Below are 15,214 nucleotides of genomic sequence, written 5' to 3' on the forward strand. Positions count from 1 at the left end.
AGATCATTCACTTAAGTGCACCTGACGAGGTGAGAAGCTGTACAATACACATTATGTCCTATCGTGGTGTATGCGTGTTGTATTTTTGTTTGGTGTGAGTGTTTATAATGCTTTTGTACAGATCATTCACTTAAGTGCACCTGACGAGGTGAGAAGCTGTACAATACACATTATTTCCTATCGTGGTGTATGAGTGTTGTATCTTTGTTTGGTGTGAGTGTTTATAATGCTTTTGTACAGATCATTCACTTAAGTGCACCTGACGAGGTGAGAAGCTGTACAATACACATTATTTCCTATCGTGGTGTATGCGTGTTGTATCTTTGTTTGGTGTGAGTGTTTATACGCATGTGGGTTAATGTTGCGTCCCGTTTTGTTGCTCATTAGTGTATTCATGTAAAAAATACATTGTTGTACTTTGTTGCAACTTGTACATTCCAATGACGTCACATTGTTTACAGATCCCGCGTTGTGTCTGCACTGCCTGACACGAAGGCTTCATTCTGTGTTTTTTAGTGTTTTTGTTAGTTTTCTTACAATTCAATTGATCAGGTATGATTAAACAACCCCAATCAATATGAGGTGTGGATGTAATTTTAAGTTTAAACGGCATGTTGCGAAAAATACTTCAACTTTCACTTTGACAGTGCATTCGTGATCGTCTATACGGGAACACCGGCTTATATAAGCCGCGGTCCATTTTGATTGGCTACTGGTGTTGAGCTCAGCCAATGAGAAATCTGCACTATGTTTACATCCCGACACACGTTCCAACATGGCTGCCTGAGAGCGAAAATACGACCTAACGGAATAACAGAGGCGCTATATCTATCCTGTAACAGCGAACGCCGTCGTACCAACTGCATACAACGCTTCTAAAGCTGGTAGTTATATCAAACCATCATATTACCGCTATTCTGATGTAATAAATCCCCCGACCTAGCTACGTATAAACACATATATTACTCGACTCGACTACACAGTAAAAATCAAAGTACTGGAAGTACTGTAAACGAACATTATTGTTTAATGCAAAATCAGTAATCTTCTAAGTTTAAAGTTGATAAATTTACTGATATTGGTTTAGAAATTAATTGCAAATAATTTGAAATGTTTGCAGCTGTTCTGATATGATTGAACACATGCATGTTTCTGTAAGGTCCTAATTGAAATTGGAAGTTTGTTGATCTATCTTGGATGGATGAAAATAAAATATGTCTTCTTTCTTTCGGGAAGGCATCATCAGTTATAATACAGCCAGGACTCTGTGACCTTATTGATGCCAACTTCTAATATGCATTAAATTTAGGCTAGTTCCATCGTTAGCATATTTCAACTTAATATGATGAAACACACATAAAGAACTACTGAAAACCAAAACCAGAGCTGCTAATCAAGGCCCGCATTAGGAATGTATCCTATTGAAACTGTACTCAAGCAGGTATGGTACTTCAAAACAAAAAACTTGACTCCTTTTGTTCAGGAATCATTTGATGTTAATAAATCTTTATATGAATAGATATACTTCTGGTATAATTACAGTATTGTACACAATGTGATAAAGAATAACAACCATATAAAGACTATCTTCATCAAATAATTCAGCAAACAGGAAAAGAAAACTTCAAGCTTCATTTTCAACTTCAAAGCTGATAAAGGTTACAGTCCATTCGATGGGATGACACATTCCCTATTTATTGTCCCTTTCCAATGTTGATCATCCAATCATAGTGAACCACACAGTTGAGCAATGTAATTGCACAAATCACATCCTTTATGTGGAGAGAACTTTTTATGGGGTGTTATAAGATTCCATAACTGTATGCAAATTTGTGAATCATTCCATATCTATATCTATATATATACCGTACGTGTATATATTTACACATATCAAAATTGGAATGACACAGGAGATTTGCAAGTTTAAGTTCACCATCAGTCATGGGAGGTTTATGTAAAATGTTGTATTTACCGGGGTAATTAGTAATTTTGATAATATATTTATGAAGCTCTATTCTGTACTTTCTACCAGTGCTTATATTAGAGAATGGACACAATTATATGTTCTCCAATGTCAAAATTAATCATATGTAAAATATTAGGGGTTTATTTGACCGAGACGTATTTAATTCGCCATTTGAGGCCTGATTGCCGTCATAGTTGAATTACCAAAATGGACCTAAAATCAATATTTTTAAAAGAGAATGATCTGTGACTTGAATATTTCATAAAAATAATTTAATACACCGTTTATTAACTTCATTCAGATCTTCAGACACCACATAATTTGTGAAGTCATATATAGAAATATATGAACCATTTTGTTATTGATTAATTTATAGTTCATACAAGTAAGCACTAGATGTAAGCAGTAAGTATATGTACCGCTATCTACTGGCATGACTTTGAGTACAGTAGACTACACTCGCTTTGTGGATATTGACAGGATAACATATATTTACATACTAATTCAATTTTAGAATTGTAACTGAAATCTTGTAACAGCATGGCACAAATAGTCATCTGAACATTTGTTGTATATTGAAAAAATACTTAAGGTAAATATTAACTCATTTGCTTGACTTCAATTTTCAGTTTATCAATTCATTGATTACTCCGTGTTTGAAGTATGGTGTAGTGAGAATTTCAAGTCTTGATCATGACTTGATGAAAATTCTAAATTAACAAATTATTAAAATGAATTTGTTTGAAAAATAACACAAGTTCCACAGCAATATTATATAGAGTATCAATCACAATATATCAGAAGTTATAAAACTACAGATAACAATTAACGGCTGAATATCAAATTAAGTGAATATCACAAGTATTTTTGCATTTGTTTTTTAGATAATCCGGATTTCCGTCTTTAAAAAAATTTACCTAGTAGACGTAGTGCATAGTAAACGTAGCCATGTAACAGCTGATTTTAATCAGATTGACTTAACATGAACTTAACACCGTCTCAGTAGTTCGTCACAATCGAAAATTTGGTCGTGAATTCAGTATTTTTCAAATTATTTCAAAATACTTCCAGGTAAATGAAAAAAAAATTCTCGTAAAAATATCGATTTTGGGTCCACTATCGGCCATTTCGGTAATACAACTCTAACGACAATCGGGCCGCGATTCGCAAATGAATAATTAATTTAAAATTCGGTCAAATAAACCTCTAATATTTTATATATGATACAATTAGGCATTGAAGAACATATATATTGGTCAATCCTCTGAAAATAATGCCAATTTATATTATAATTAAGCCCCATTTTTCTTCGTTTTGGTATTTCCAAGTCCGCTTCACGTGTGGTCCGTTTCAGTAAATATTCTCGTCTGTGCCGAAATAAAAACAAGCTATATAATTGTTCATTTTAAACATGACAACTGCCAACCACACGTATCCAAAAATGTTATTGTTGATATCATCTGAATATTGCCGTAAGAAATCTGTCACTTCGATTGTAAACCCCCTGCCAAAGTCGTGGAAGAATCGACCAATCAAATTGGTTTAACTTTTGATTTCCGTAATCTTGCAGTTACCTCCCTTACAACAGTAAATATGTTCCAAGTATCGCCTACAACAAGCAATCCCGTGCACATAAAAAGATATTATCATTTGTATTTGATTTATTGGTCATTTTCGTCAAAGGAAATTGGTATATGGAAATCGATGACAACGTTAACGCTATGACCAGTCACCCTGACCACAAATGCCACCTAATTGTAAGTCTATACATATGTACAGTTCTTTCTCGCAAACACCGTTAACACGTACAGTAACCTATAGTATGATACAATGTATCGTCTCGTATGCCGTTATTGATATATTTCTTTCTCTAAATTATAGAAATACACACCAAGTTGATAATGATGTAACATTCTAGAATATACATATTACACATTTAAGTAAATCGCGGACATATTTGCAGACCTATGCTATAATGTCAGCCGTTTTGGAATGAACACGGAAGAGCAAAACTTTCTAAACATCCGGAGACAAATGCGCCTGCGCAATAGTTGTTTACATAAATATATTGACCTGGAGTTATTCGCAAAGTTCAGGTTCATTTAGTCTTAACATTTCGCTAGCGTTATGCATTTCTCAAATCGTATGCATCTTCAAAACATCTACTGAATATATTTCCATATTTTCGGTAAAACTACTATATAAAACGAAGATGTTTTTGCAGGTAAATTATTTGAAGCGTAAGGCAATGAGGGCAGCCATATTTCATTGAAACAGACAGTAGATGGCGTATTGGTGAATGTGGTTACCAAATATGGTCATATTTCTCAGTCCAGTTCTTGATTGCAATAACCGAACATTAATGTTCGTTTAAAAAGTGAAAGATTGAATTGTTGAAGCAGAGATATTTTTTTTCATATGTTCTCTTTCAAGATATGGTGAGCACACCTTGAAGACATCTACAACACAATAAAAAGATGCTGTTAAGAATTTCTACATCAGTACCAGTACGGTTGCTCCTGACGGGAAATAAATGTTTCAACAGAATTCAAAATCATGCATTAGCAAGAGGACTTGTTTCTAGCTTAGACAATGAACAATATTATACCTTACCGGTCTCATTCCAAACCCGAACTCCTGGGGAGAGGATGACCGTAGATGTTGGTATTTGGGATGTCCGTCCATTCAATATGACACCCCACACTCCACTTGTTTTTGCTGTCCACGGGGAACCTGGAACCTCTCAGGACTTTGAGGTTATAGGACGAAAACTGGCAGGCCATAATATCAGGGTGGTTGGATTTGACCTTCCCGGTAAACCTATACTATAAGTTTTGGTCACTTAATTGTAAATTGTATTTGTAATTTATAAAATAAAAATCTAAGAAATATTTATTTTAGCTGTATTTTTAGCTCGCCTGCCTGAAGGGCAAGTGTCAGTGTATGCAGTACTTGTTATACCCACTGGTATCAAATTTTCCATTTACATAATTTCCAAGTTTGTCCAAATGAAGAACCTTGACCTACTAGATTAAGAGAATATTTCATTTGAGAATATACAGAACATAGTTCAATATTATACAGAATATCAAATTAGTTCCCAACTTCCCAGTATCTGGCAACAAGAGTAGGCTCTTCCATCTCCCAATTCAAGTTAAATTTATTTCTTACAGACATTTTCTAGTTTTTTAATAAGTTGGAAGAAAGCTAAGGCCATGGTATTAGAAGAATGTATGATGCTTGGATGAAGGGCTACATTTGTTTAAATGAATAAACTTAGCCTAGTCTAGACTTACATATGAATAAAATGATAATCAGTTTATCATCACCATGTAATGACCTAGATAAACTTGCATTATAAGCAGGGAGCAACACAGGCACATTGGGCCTCTTTTATATTCAGATGAATGAAATGCAATCTTTTCTAAATGGTTGTTAATGTTACAGGAAATGGAAAAAGCAGACTTCTTAGACAGGATATATACCGCCTTGACTACAGCACAGAAGGGAAATATCACATGCTGACTACCATACTGGATGCCTTGGCAATCACTAGGTATTGATAAAATTGTATGACTGTACTTTTATTTAAGCATTGATGTCATTTTTTTTAGTTTCATCGGGGTATGAAACAAATTTTGTTTGCAAACTGTATGAATCCGCGTAGCGGATTCTTACAGAAGTTTGCAAACAAAATTTGTTTCATACCCTGATGAAATTAAAAAATAATTAACATCAACGCTTATAATTAATTTTTGAAAATGATTTTCTAAATTAAAATATGTTTTATGTACAATTTTACTGGTTTTAAATGGGATTTTTTTTCTCAAATCAATACACAACGTCAATTGTTGTATTGTGACGTCACATTTTTCGTGCCATTCTCGGAATTTCCATAGAAGAATGAAAAGAATTTTTCGACCAATCACATTTGAGTATTTACCATGAAAACAAAGAAAAATTAATTATACTCTGATAATCAGTTTTTAGCTCACCTGGACCGAAGGTCCGGTGAGCTTATGTCATGGCGCAGCGTCCGTCGTCCGTCCGTCCGTCCGTCGTCCGTCAACATTTGCTTCAAATCGCTACTAGTCAAAAAGTTCTTATTGGATTTTGACCAAATTTGGCCAGAAACATCCTTGGCAGAAGGGGAACAGATTTTGCATAAATGGTGACTCTGACCCCCAAGGGGCCAAAGGGGCGGGGCCCAATACAGGAAATAGAGGTAATTCCTTTAAATCGCTACTAGTCATAAAGTTATGAATGGATTTGAACCCAATTTAGTCAGAAACATCCTTGGGGGAAGGGGAACAGATTTTGCATAAATGGTGACTCTGACCCCCAAGGGGCCAAAGGGGCGGGGCCCAATACAGGAAATAGAGGTAATTCCTTTAAATCGCTACTAGTCATAAAGTTATGAATGGATTTGAACCCAATTTAGTCAGAAACATCCTTGGGAGAAGGGGAACAGATTTTGCATAAATGGTGACTCTGACCCCCGAGGGGCCAAAGGGGCTGGGCCCAATAGGGGAAATAGAGGTAATTCCTTTAAATCACTACTAGTCATAAAGTTATGAATGGATTTGAACCCAATTTGGTCTGAAACATCCTTGGGGGAAGGGGAACAGATTTTGCATAAATGGTGACTCTGACCCCCGAGGGGCCAAAGGGGCGGGGCCCAATAGGGGAAATAGAGGTAATTCCTTTGAATCGCTACTAGTCATAAAGTTATGAATGGATTTGAACCAAATTTAGTCAGAAATGTCCTTGGGGGAAGGGGAACAGATTTTGCATAAATGGTGACTCTGACCCCCGAGGGGCCAAAGGAGTGGGGCCCAATAGGGGAAATAGAGGTAATTCCTTTAAATCGCTACTAGTCATAAAGTTATGAATGGATTTGAACCCAATTTGGTCAGAAACATCCTTGGGGGAAGTGGAACAGATTTTGCATAAATGATGGCTCTGACCCCCGAGGGGCCAAAGGGGCTGGGCCCAATAGGGGAAATAGAGGTAATATCTTTAAATCGCTACTAGTCATAAAGTTATGAATGGATTTGAACCTAATTTGGTCTGAAACATCCTTGGGAGAAGGGGAACAGATTTTGCATAAATGGTGACTCTGACCCTCGAGGGGCCAAAGGAGCGGGGCCCAATAGGGGAAAAAGAGGTAATTCCTTTAAATCGCTACTAGTCATAAAGATATGAATGGATTTGAACCCAATTTGGTCAGAAACATCCTTGGGGGAAGTGGAACAGATTTTGCATAAATGGTGACTCTGACCCCCGAGGGGCCAAAGGGGCGGGGCCCAATAGGGGAAATAGAGGTAATTCCTTTGAATCGCTACTAGTCATAAAGTTATGAATGGATTTGAACCAAATTTAGTCAGAAATGTCCTTGGGGGAAGGGGAACAGATTTTGCATAAATGGTGATTCTGACCCCCGAGGGGCCAAAGGAGCGGGGCCCAATATGGGAAATAGAGGTAATTCCTTTAAATCGCTACTAGTCATAAAGTTATGAATGGATTTGAACCCAATTTGGTCAGAAACATCCTTGGGGGAAGGGGAAAAGATTTTGCATAAATGGTGGCTCTGACCCCCGAGGGGCCAAAGGGGCGGGGCCCAATATGGAAAATGGAGGTAATTCATTTAAATCGCTACTAGTTATTAAGTTATGAATGGATTTGAACCCAATTTGGTCAGAAACTTCCTTTGGGGAAGGGGAACAGATTTTGCATAAATGGTGACTCTGACCCCCGAGGGAGCAAAGGGGCGGGGCCCAATAGGGGAAATAGAGGTAATTCCTTTGAGTCGCTACTAGTCATAAAGTTATGAATGGATTTGAACCAAATTTAGTCAGAAATGTCCTTGGGGGAAGGGGAACAGATTTTGCATAAATGGTGACTCTGACCCTCGAGGGGCCAAAGGAGCGGGGCCTAATAGGGGAAATAGAGGTAATTCCTTTAAATCACTACTAGTCATAAAGTTATGAATGGATTTGAACCCAATTTGGTCAGAAACATCCTTGGGGTAAGGCGAACAGATTTTGCATAATTGGTGACTCTGACCCTCGAGGGGCCAAAGGAGCGGGGCCTAATATGGGAAATAGAGGTAATTCCTTTAAATTGCTACTAGTCATAAAGTGATGAATGCATGCATGTTCTAAAAACAATTCTTGAGGTCTTTGAGACCTAAGAGAGTCTGGACTTCATTAATCTTTAAAGCAGTTCGGATTCCCACACTATAACCATATATAGCATTGTTAGAGATTTACAAATAAAACAAATTGAATATGAACATTATTTTGACATTTGGTCTAATCCAACCAGGTGAGCGATACAGGCCCCATGGGCCTCTTGTTTTTAGCTCACCTGGACCGAAGGTCCGGTGAGCTTATGTCATGGCGCAGCGTCCGTCGTCCGTCCGTCGTCCGTCAACATTTCCTTCAAATCGCTACTAGTCAAAAAGTTATGAATGGATTTTGATCAGATTTGGCCAGAAACATCCTTGGCAGAAGGGGAACAGATTTTGCATGAATGGTGACTCTGACCCCCGAGGGGCCAAAGGGGCAGGGCCCAATAGGGGAAATAGAGGTAATTCCTTTAAATCGCTACTAGTCATAAAGTTATGAATGGATTTGAACCCAAATTGGTCAGAAACATCCTTGGGGGAAGGGGCACAGATTTTGCATAAATGGTAGTTCTGACCCCAAAGGGGCCAAAGGGGCGGGGCCCAATAGGGGAAATAGAGGTAATTCCTTTAAATCGCTACTAGTCATAAAGTTATAGATGGATTTGAACCCAATTTGGTCAGAAACATCCTTGGGGTAAGGCGAACAGATTTTGCATAATTGGTGACTCTGACCCTCGAGGGGCCAAAGGAGCGGGGCCTAATATGGGAAATAGAGGTAATTCCTTTAAATTGCTACTAGTCATAAAGTGATGAATGCATGCATGTTCTAAAAACAATTCTTGAGGTCTTTGAGACCTAAGAGAGTCTGGACTTCATTAATCTTTAAAGCAGTTCGGATTCCCACACTATAACCATATATAGCATTGTTAGAGATTTACAAATAAAACAAATTGAATATGAACATTATTTTGACATTTGGTCTAATCCAACCAGGTGAGCGATACAGGCCCCATGGGCCTCTTGTTTTTAGCTCACCTGGACCGAAGGTCCGGTGAGCTTATGTCATGGCGCAGCGTCCGTCGTCCGTCCGTCGTCCGTCAACATTTCCTTCAAATCGCTACTAGTCAAAAAGTTATGAATGGATTTTGATCAGATTTGGCCAGAAACATCCTTGGCAGAAGGGGAACAGATTTTGCATGAATGGTGACTCTGACCCCCGAGGGGCCAAAGGGGCAGGGCCCAATAGGGGAAATAGAGGTAATTCCTTTAAATCGCTACTAGTCATAAAGTTATGAATGGATTTGAACCCAATTTGGGCAGAAACATCCTTGGGGAAAGGGGAACAGATTTTGCATAAATGGTAGCTCTGACCCCAAAGGGGCCAAAGGGGCGGGGCCTAATAGGGGAAATAGAGGTAATTCCTTTAAATCGCTACTAGTTATGAAGTTATGAATTGATTTGAACCCAATTTGGTCAGAAACATCCTTGGGGGAAGGGGAACAGATTTTGCATAAATGGTGGCTCTGACCCCAAAGGGGCCAAAGGGGCGGGGCCCAATAGGGGAAATAGAGGTTATTCCTTTAAATTGCTACTAGCCATAAAGTTATGAATTGATTTGAACCCAATTTGGTCAGAAACATCCTTGGGGGAAGGGAAACAGATTTTTCATAAATGGTGGCTCTGACCCCAAAGGGGCGGGGCCCAATAGGGGAAATAGAGGTAATTCCTTTAAATCTCTACTAGTTATTAAGTTATGAATTGATTTGAACCCAATTTGGTCAGAAACATCCTTGGGGGAAGGGGAACAGATTTTGCATAAATGGTGGCTCTGACCCCAAAGGGGCCACAGGGGCGGGGCCCAATACTGGAAATAGAGGTAATTCCTTTAAATCGCTACTAGTCATAAAGTTATGAATTGATTTGAACCCATTTTGGTCAGAAACATCCTTGGGGGAAGGGAAACAGATTTTGCATAAATGGTGGCTCTGACCCCAAAGGGGCCAAAGGGGCGGGGCCCAATAGGGGAAATAGAGGTAATTCTTTTAAATCGCCACTAGTCATAAAGTTATGAATGGATTTGAACCCAATTTGGTCAGAAACATCCTTTGTGGAAGGGAAACAGACTTTGCATAAATGGTGACTTTTACCCCAAAGGGGCGGGGCCCAATAGGTGAAATAGAGGTAATTCCTTTAAATCACTACTAGTCATAAAGTGATGAATGCATGTTCTAAAAACAATTCTTGAGGTCTTTCAGACCTTAGAGAGTCTGGACTTCATTAATCTTTAAAGCAGTTCGGATTCCCACACTATAACCATATATAGCATTGTTTGAGATTTACAAATAAAACAAATTGAATATGAACATTATTTTGACATTTGGTCTAATCCAACCAGGTGAGCGATACAGGCCCCATGGGCCTCTTGTTTCAGTTAACTGTACCTTTCTGTTAAAATGTATTATGAAAATCTAGGATTATTATGAATTACCCGAGTAATGAAATATGTCTTTGAGACATACTGTTTAGTATTTACCGACATTGCTAATGGAACACATTCATTTGATGATAGAGCATTTAAAATGTGCTGTACTCATCTCTGACATTGCCTTCAGATGAAATCTTGATTTGATACACATGTAATGTACATCTGCCTGACAGGGTCGATGTGCTGATGGGTCATAGTGCAGGGACCTGGCTGAGCTACAAGGCAGCATCTGACCTTCATCTTGTCAAATCATCTGTTTTTCTAAACCCTCTTGCAAAACGACAACATCGGTGAGTATAAAGTCTTCAGACCTCAGTCAATTTACCTAATAATTTGTTATGACCAAGGAAATATCAGAAAAAAGATTTACAAATGGAAACTATGTCAAAAAAAATTTATTTAGAATAAATATTGTACACATCTATATTGAAATCAAAGTCAGGAAAAAAATATTTAGTAACAATCCTGAAATTTCCTTATGTACTTCATTTGTGTACATCAACCCTGAAGTATAATTGTGGCTTGAGGCAATATAAAGGCATTTTTGAAAACCTCAATTAGTATTAAATCATTTACATGAAAGATATTTTGTGAATTTTACATGTGAAACAGATATTAATTCTCTAAATATTTTGAGATCATTAGTAAACTTATTTAAAACTAGTTCATGTGTATTGACTTATAGTTTTAAAACCTGAGTTGCAGAAAAGAGTTAACTCTGCTTATGTGAACAAATTCATTTACACAATGAAATGGTAGTAGAGATTTATGACCAAATGGTGGTGCTATGTTTCATGACTAAAAATCAAATTACTAATGACCCAATCATACTGTTGTCATCAAACTTTACACATTAAGAATTTGAGGGGACATCAGACCCACTACAAATTAAGGTCAAGGTATAATTGGAAATAAAAAGTGACATCTCATTATTAAAGTAAATCTGTACTTCCATAATTTCAACGTCAGAATGCCCAAAGGTTTGAAATTGATACCAGTAGAAATCAAAATGAAAAAATAAGGATTTGCAAAAAGGTAGAAACTGAATACTTATAATTAGGATCAAAGGTCAAATTACCCTTTAATGTTATATATTGTAGATTGGAGTAGCATACATTTTGTAGGTCACTATATTATTGAGTCACTATATGATTTTATTAAGTTCAAGGTCACAGGTGAAGTTCAAAGGTTAAATTGAAAAAAAGAAAAAAAAAAGAAGAAATTTGACATCAGTTTTTAATATACAGCCGATTGGGTTCAAGGGGTTTTCCTCTATTTTTGTGTATGAAAATTGGTTCACTCCCCAAATGTAGTAATAGTCATTTAAGTAAAATGACAATGATCAAGGTTAGAGTGTCCAAAGGACATCAAGGTCATGGAGTCAAAGGTCAAGTTTGTAGCAATAAGAAAAGTATTTGATAGTTGATATTACTTGTTTCGCACTTGTTGTAAAATAAATAAAATTTTCATTTACAAAAATTAACTGACCAAGTGTCAAAATCAATTTCAATATCTCTAAACTGTTCAATGTTTTGTAATGATATTGTGAAGTTGGTGGAAATTGAACCTCACTTGGTAATGATCCAGACAATCAGGTCAAAGGATTGTAATTTGAGGTGGCTGCAATCTTTGAAATTTGGTTGATAATTATGGAGGACAGTGTGTCATTATCAGACATAAAACAGGGCCGTACTGACCTTTGGAAGAGATGTAATTGGTCATTGTGTAAATATTTCCTGATGTATCATACTGTAATTTTAATTTCACCTACTGTTACCTTAAGGGAGAGTATCACACACTGTAATAAAAAAGTAAAGCCTTTTTTCTGAAAAAACTTTCCTCCAATCAACAGATATGCAATAATTAAACTGTTAGGAGTAACACTAATATATACCAATTGATTTACAGAAGTCTCCGTCCATTTGTGGCTATCAAAATGTTAGCAGCAATCCTGAGGAACTCATATCTCCACTCAGCAGTTTACAAATGTCTTCCATTCATTTACAAGATTTTTGGTAAGTCTGAATTCACTATGACATTCAAAGTACATTGAATTTTGTATTGTTAATTTCAAGCCAACCATCATCAGACAGATGTCGTATTTGAAAATTTCATCGAAGTGATAACTTCATTTCCTGTAGGATTTGTGGTGCATGAAGAAGTATTTGCATCACTCCCCATAGCTGTGGAAAGTGCAAGATATGCTGATTTTAACAAGGTAATACTTTTTTTCTACTCACCTGAAACCTTCATAATTGAAAAAATATTATTGTTATGTGATATACATTTATATTAAATTCAATTTTTCAATTTCCTTTAGATGCAGGCCTATGCTGAATCTGCTGCCTGTAAGAAACACCCATTTGTTATGGCGATTACTCGGAATGATAAGATTGCAGAGTGGAACTTTTCCATGGAGATGGCACATCATATGGGAATCGAGGAAGGGGAGATAACCGAGTACAGAGGCGACTCTGTCACTATTGGCGATTCTGTAGGGAAATGTAAGTTTTTGTCTGAATTTTACTTTTGAACTGTTTCAACTCCTCAAAACTAATAAACATTACATTATTATCTGTTGAAGAAGCAGGAAAACGACATTTTCAACTTCTTTATGATAACCAAAAGGCCCATATACCTGATATTAGGTCTGTAGCAGGCTGGGATGAAGGGCTTGTTCAAATGGATGATCTTGACCCTCATTCAAGGTCACAGGGGTCAAATATGCTAAAATCTTTAAACAACTTCTTGAATTCTTCTTAATCTGTACTTTATATAATAAACAAATATTTCCCTCTAATTTTCAACCCCATTAAGACTCTATGAGACGAACATCTGGGCCAACAAAAGGAATTTGATTATTATAAGCTATAAGTTAGTTTTCTAAATCTCTTATGTTTATCCATACTCCAAATCTGGTTTCTACAGAACCAATACCGTGCCTTTGAGAAACTGAGCTAAACACAGATTTTCAATATGGGCCAACACAAACGTAAAAATTAAAACCTTAATCTTGCTATCTCTTCCTTTTCCCAACAAGACAGAACACAAGTTATGATTTGTTTTGAATTTGATAGTATATACATTTATACCTGTTACTGTGTATTTATTGAAAAGCAAATTAATGTAAATGTTTGGTATACTAATGTCATCAATGTTGTCCTTTTCAGATGATAATAGCTGCTATAGGCGAGTCCTCTTGTTTGAGAGAGGAGGCCATTTAGTACACAAAGCCCACGAGACAGAAATCATCAAACAAATACTCCTGCTTTTGAAAGTTGTCTGTAACCATGATTCTTGACTCCATATCACCCTCTAGTATTTTATAGAGACTGTTCGTAGACACTTTTACAACATTAATTGTGCCATAAACTTTTGTCTTGAAACAATCAAAATGTTTGAAGATTCCTGGACCAGATGGTTTGCCATATGTTTTTGTCTTGAAACAATCAAATTGTTTGAAGATTCCTGGACTGGATCTTATGCCATAAGTTTTTGTATTGAAACAGTCAAATTGTCCGGAGATTTCTGAACAGGATAGTATGCCATAACTTTTTGTCTTCTTTTTTTAACAAGATCTTATATTTAACATTCATCATAGTTATAAGTGTATTTCAGCTTATTAGGAAACGGGCATCATTAAAAAAAATCTTCAATTTGCAAAAGATAATTTTTATATTTGTAAATAATAATTTTGGTTTCCTGGTTTAAACTTAAAGTTTTAATATAAGTTACTATTTCATGTATGGCATGTAATCGCTTTATTGTTTGTACATTACATGTATTTGATACATTTTTGACAGTTTTAAATATTACTTGTTATATTGTTAATAACTTGCATAGCTTTAATTCTTGTTGAAGTAGGCAGGTAACCGTAAGAAAGTCAGGGTTGTGACCACATATCAACTTAATTGAGATAGACCTATACAATAAACCATTAACATTTGTTACAGTCAGCCATGTTTTATTATCTTTTATATATTTATATGTTTTAATAAACAGAATGTTCATTATTCAGCTTGATGTCAATTTTTTTGTATATTTATATTTATATACATATGTATATCACCAGATCAAGTTATAGAATTACCTGTAGCCTCTGTCATAGGTACTTTGATATATCATGTAATTACCTACTGTCATCATTTCCTATCCAAATGTTAGGGAACTTGATACACTATTGTTTACACTATTGTTTACAAGCATTGTATCTTGACCCGATTCTTGTTCGACACCACATTATGTAGAACTAGGTCCTTTGTTGATTTTGCAAAACTTTCCTGAAATAATTTAATATAACTTCATTCTTCAAAAATAACTCATTCAACTTCTCAAGTAAAGACTTAAGTAACAAAGTCAGCTTCTCCTACAAATTTGGAGGTTTTAATAACCCAGTCAACATCTCAAATAAAACCTTCAACAACCAAGTCAAAATCAAAACAAAGGTTAAAATAACCCAGTCAACATCCAAACAAAGGTTAAAATAACCCAGTCAACATCCAAACAAAGGTTAAAATAACCCAGTCAATGTCCAATCTAAGGTTTCAACAACCCAGTGAAAAACCAAGTAAAGGTTTCAATAACCTAGTCAACGGCCAAGCAAGGGTTTCAATAACCTAGTCAACGGCCAAGC

The 15,214-nt window shown here is 36.3% G+C and overlaps 1 protein-coding gene across 4 annotated transcripts; it reads left to right on the forward strand.

Annotated features, from left to right (window-relative positions):
* The first annotated feature begins 664 nt into the window (after positions 1-664).
* On the forward strand, positions 665-14,598 carry LOC117336211. 4 transcript variants are annotated; one of them, XM_033896665.1, is made up of 8 exons: positions 665-884; positions 4,400-4,780; positions 5,414-5,522; positions 10,755-10,871; positions 12,490-12,596; positions 12,723-12,799; positions 12,902-13,085; positions 13,752-14,598. In XM_033896665.1, exons 2-8 carry the CDS (start codon positions 4,444-4,446, stop codon positions 13,880-13,882), a joined length of 1,062 nt encoding a protein of 353 aa, XP_033752556.1. In that variant the 5' UTR covers positions 665-884; positions 4,400-4,443; the 3' UTR covers positions 13,883-14,598. The 4 variants fall into 4 exon arrangements, with proteins under 4 accessions (XP_033752556.1, XP_033752557.1, XP_033752558.1 ...); XM_033896666.1 differs by having other exon boundaries at positions 12,902-13,075; XM_033896667.1 differs by lacking the exon at positions 10,755-10,871.
* Positions 14,599-15,214: the final 616 nt, after the last annotated feature.

This window comes from Pecten maximus, chromosome 10, assembly GCF_902652985.1.
Source record: "Pecten maximus chromosome 10, xPecMax1.1, whole genome shotgun sequence".
NCBI classification, from domain to species: Eukaryota; Metazoa; Mollusca; class Bivalvia; order Pectinida; family Pectinidae; genus Pecten; species Pecten maximus.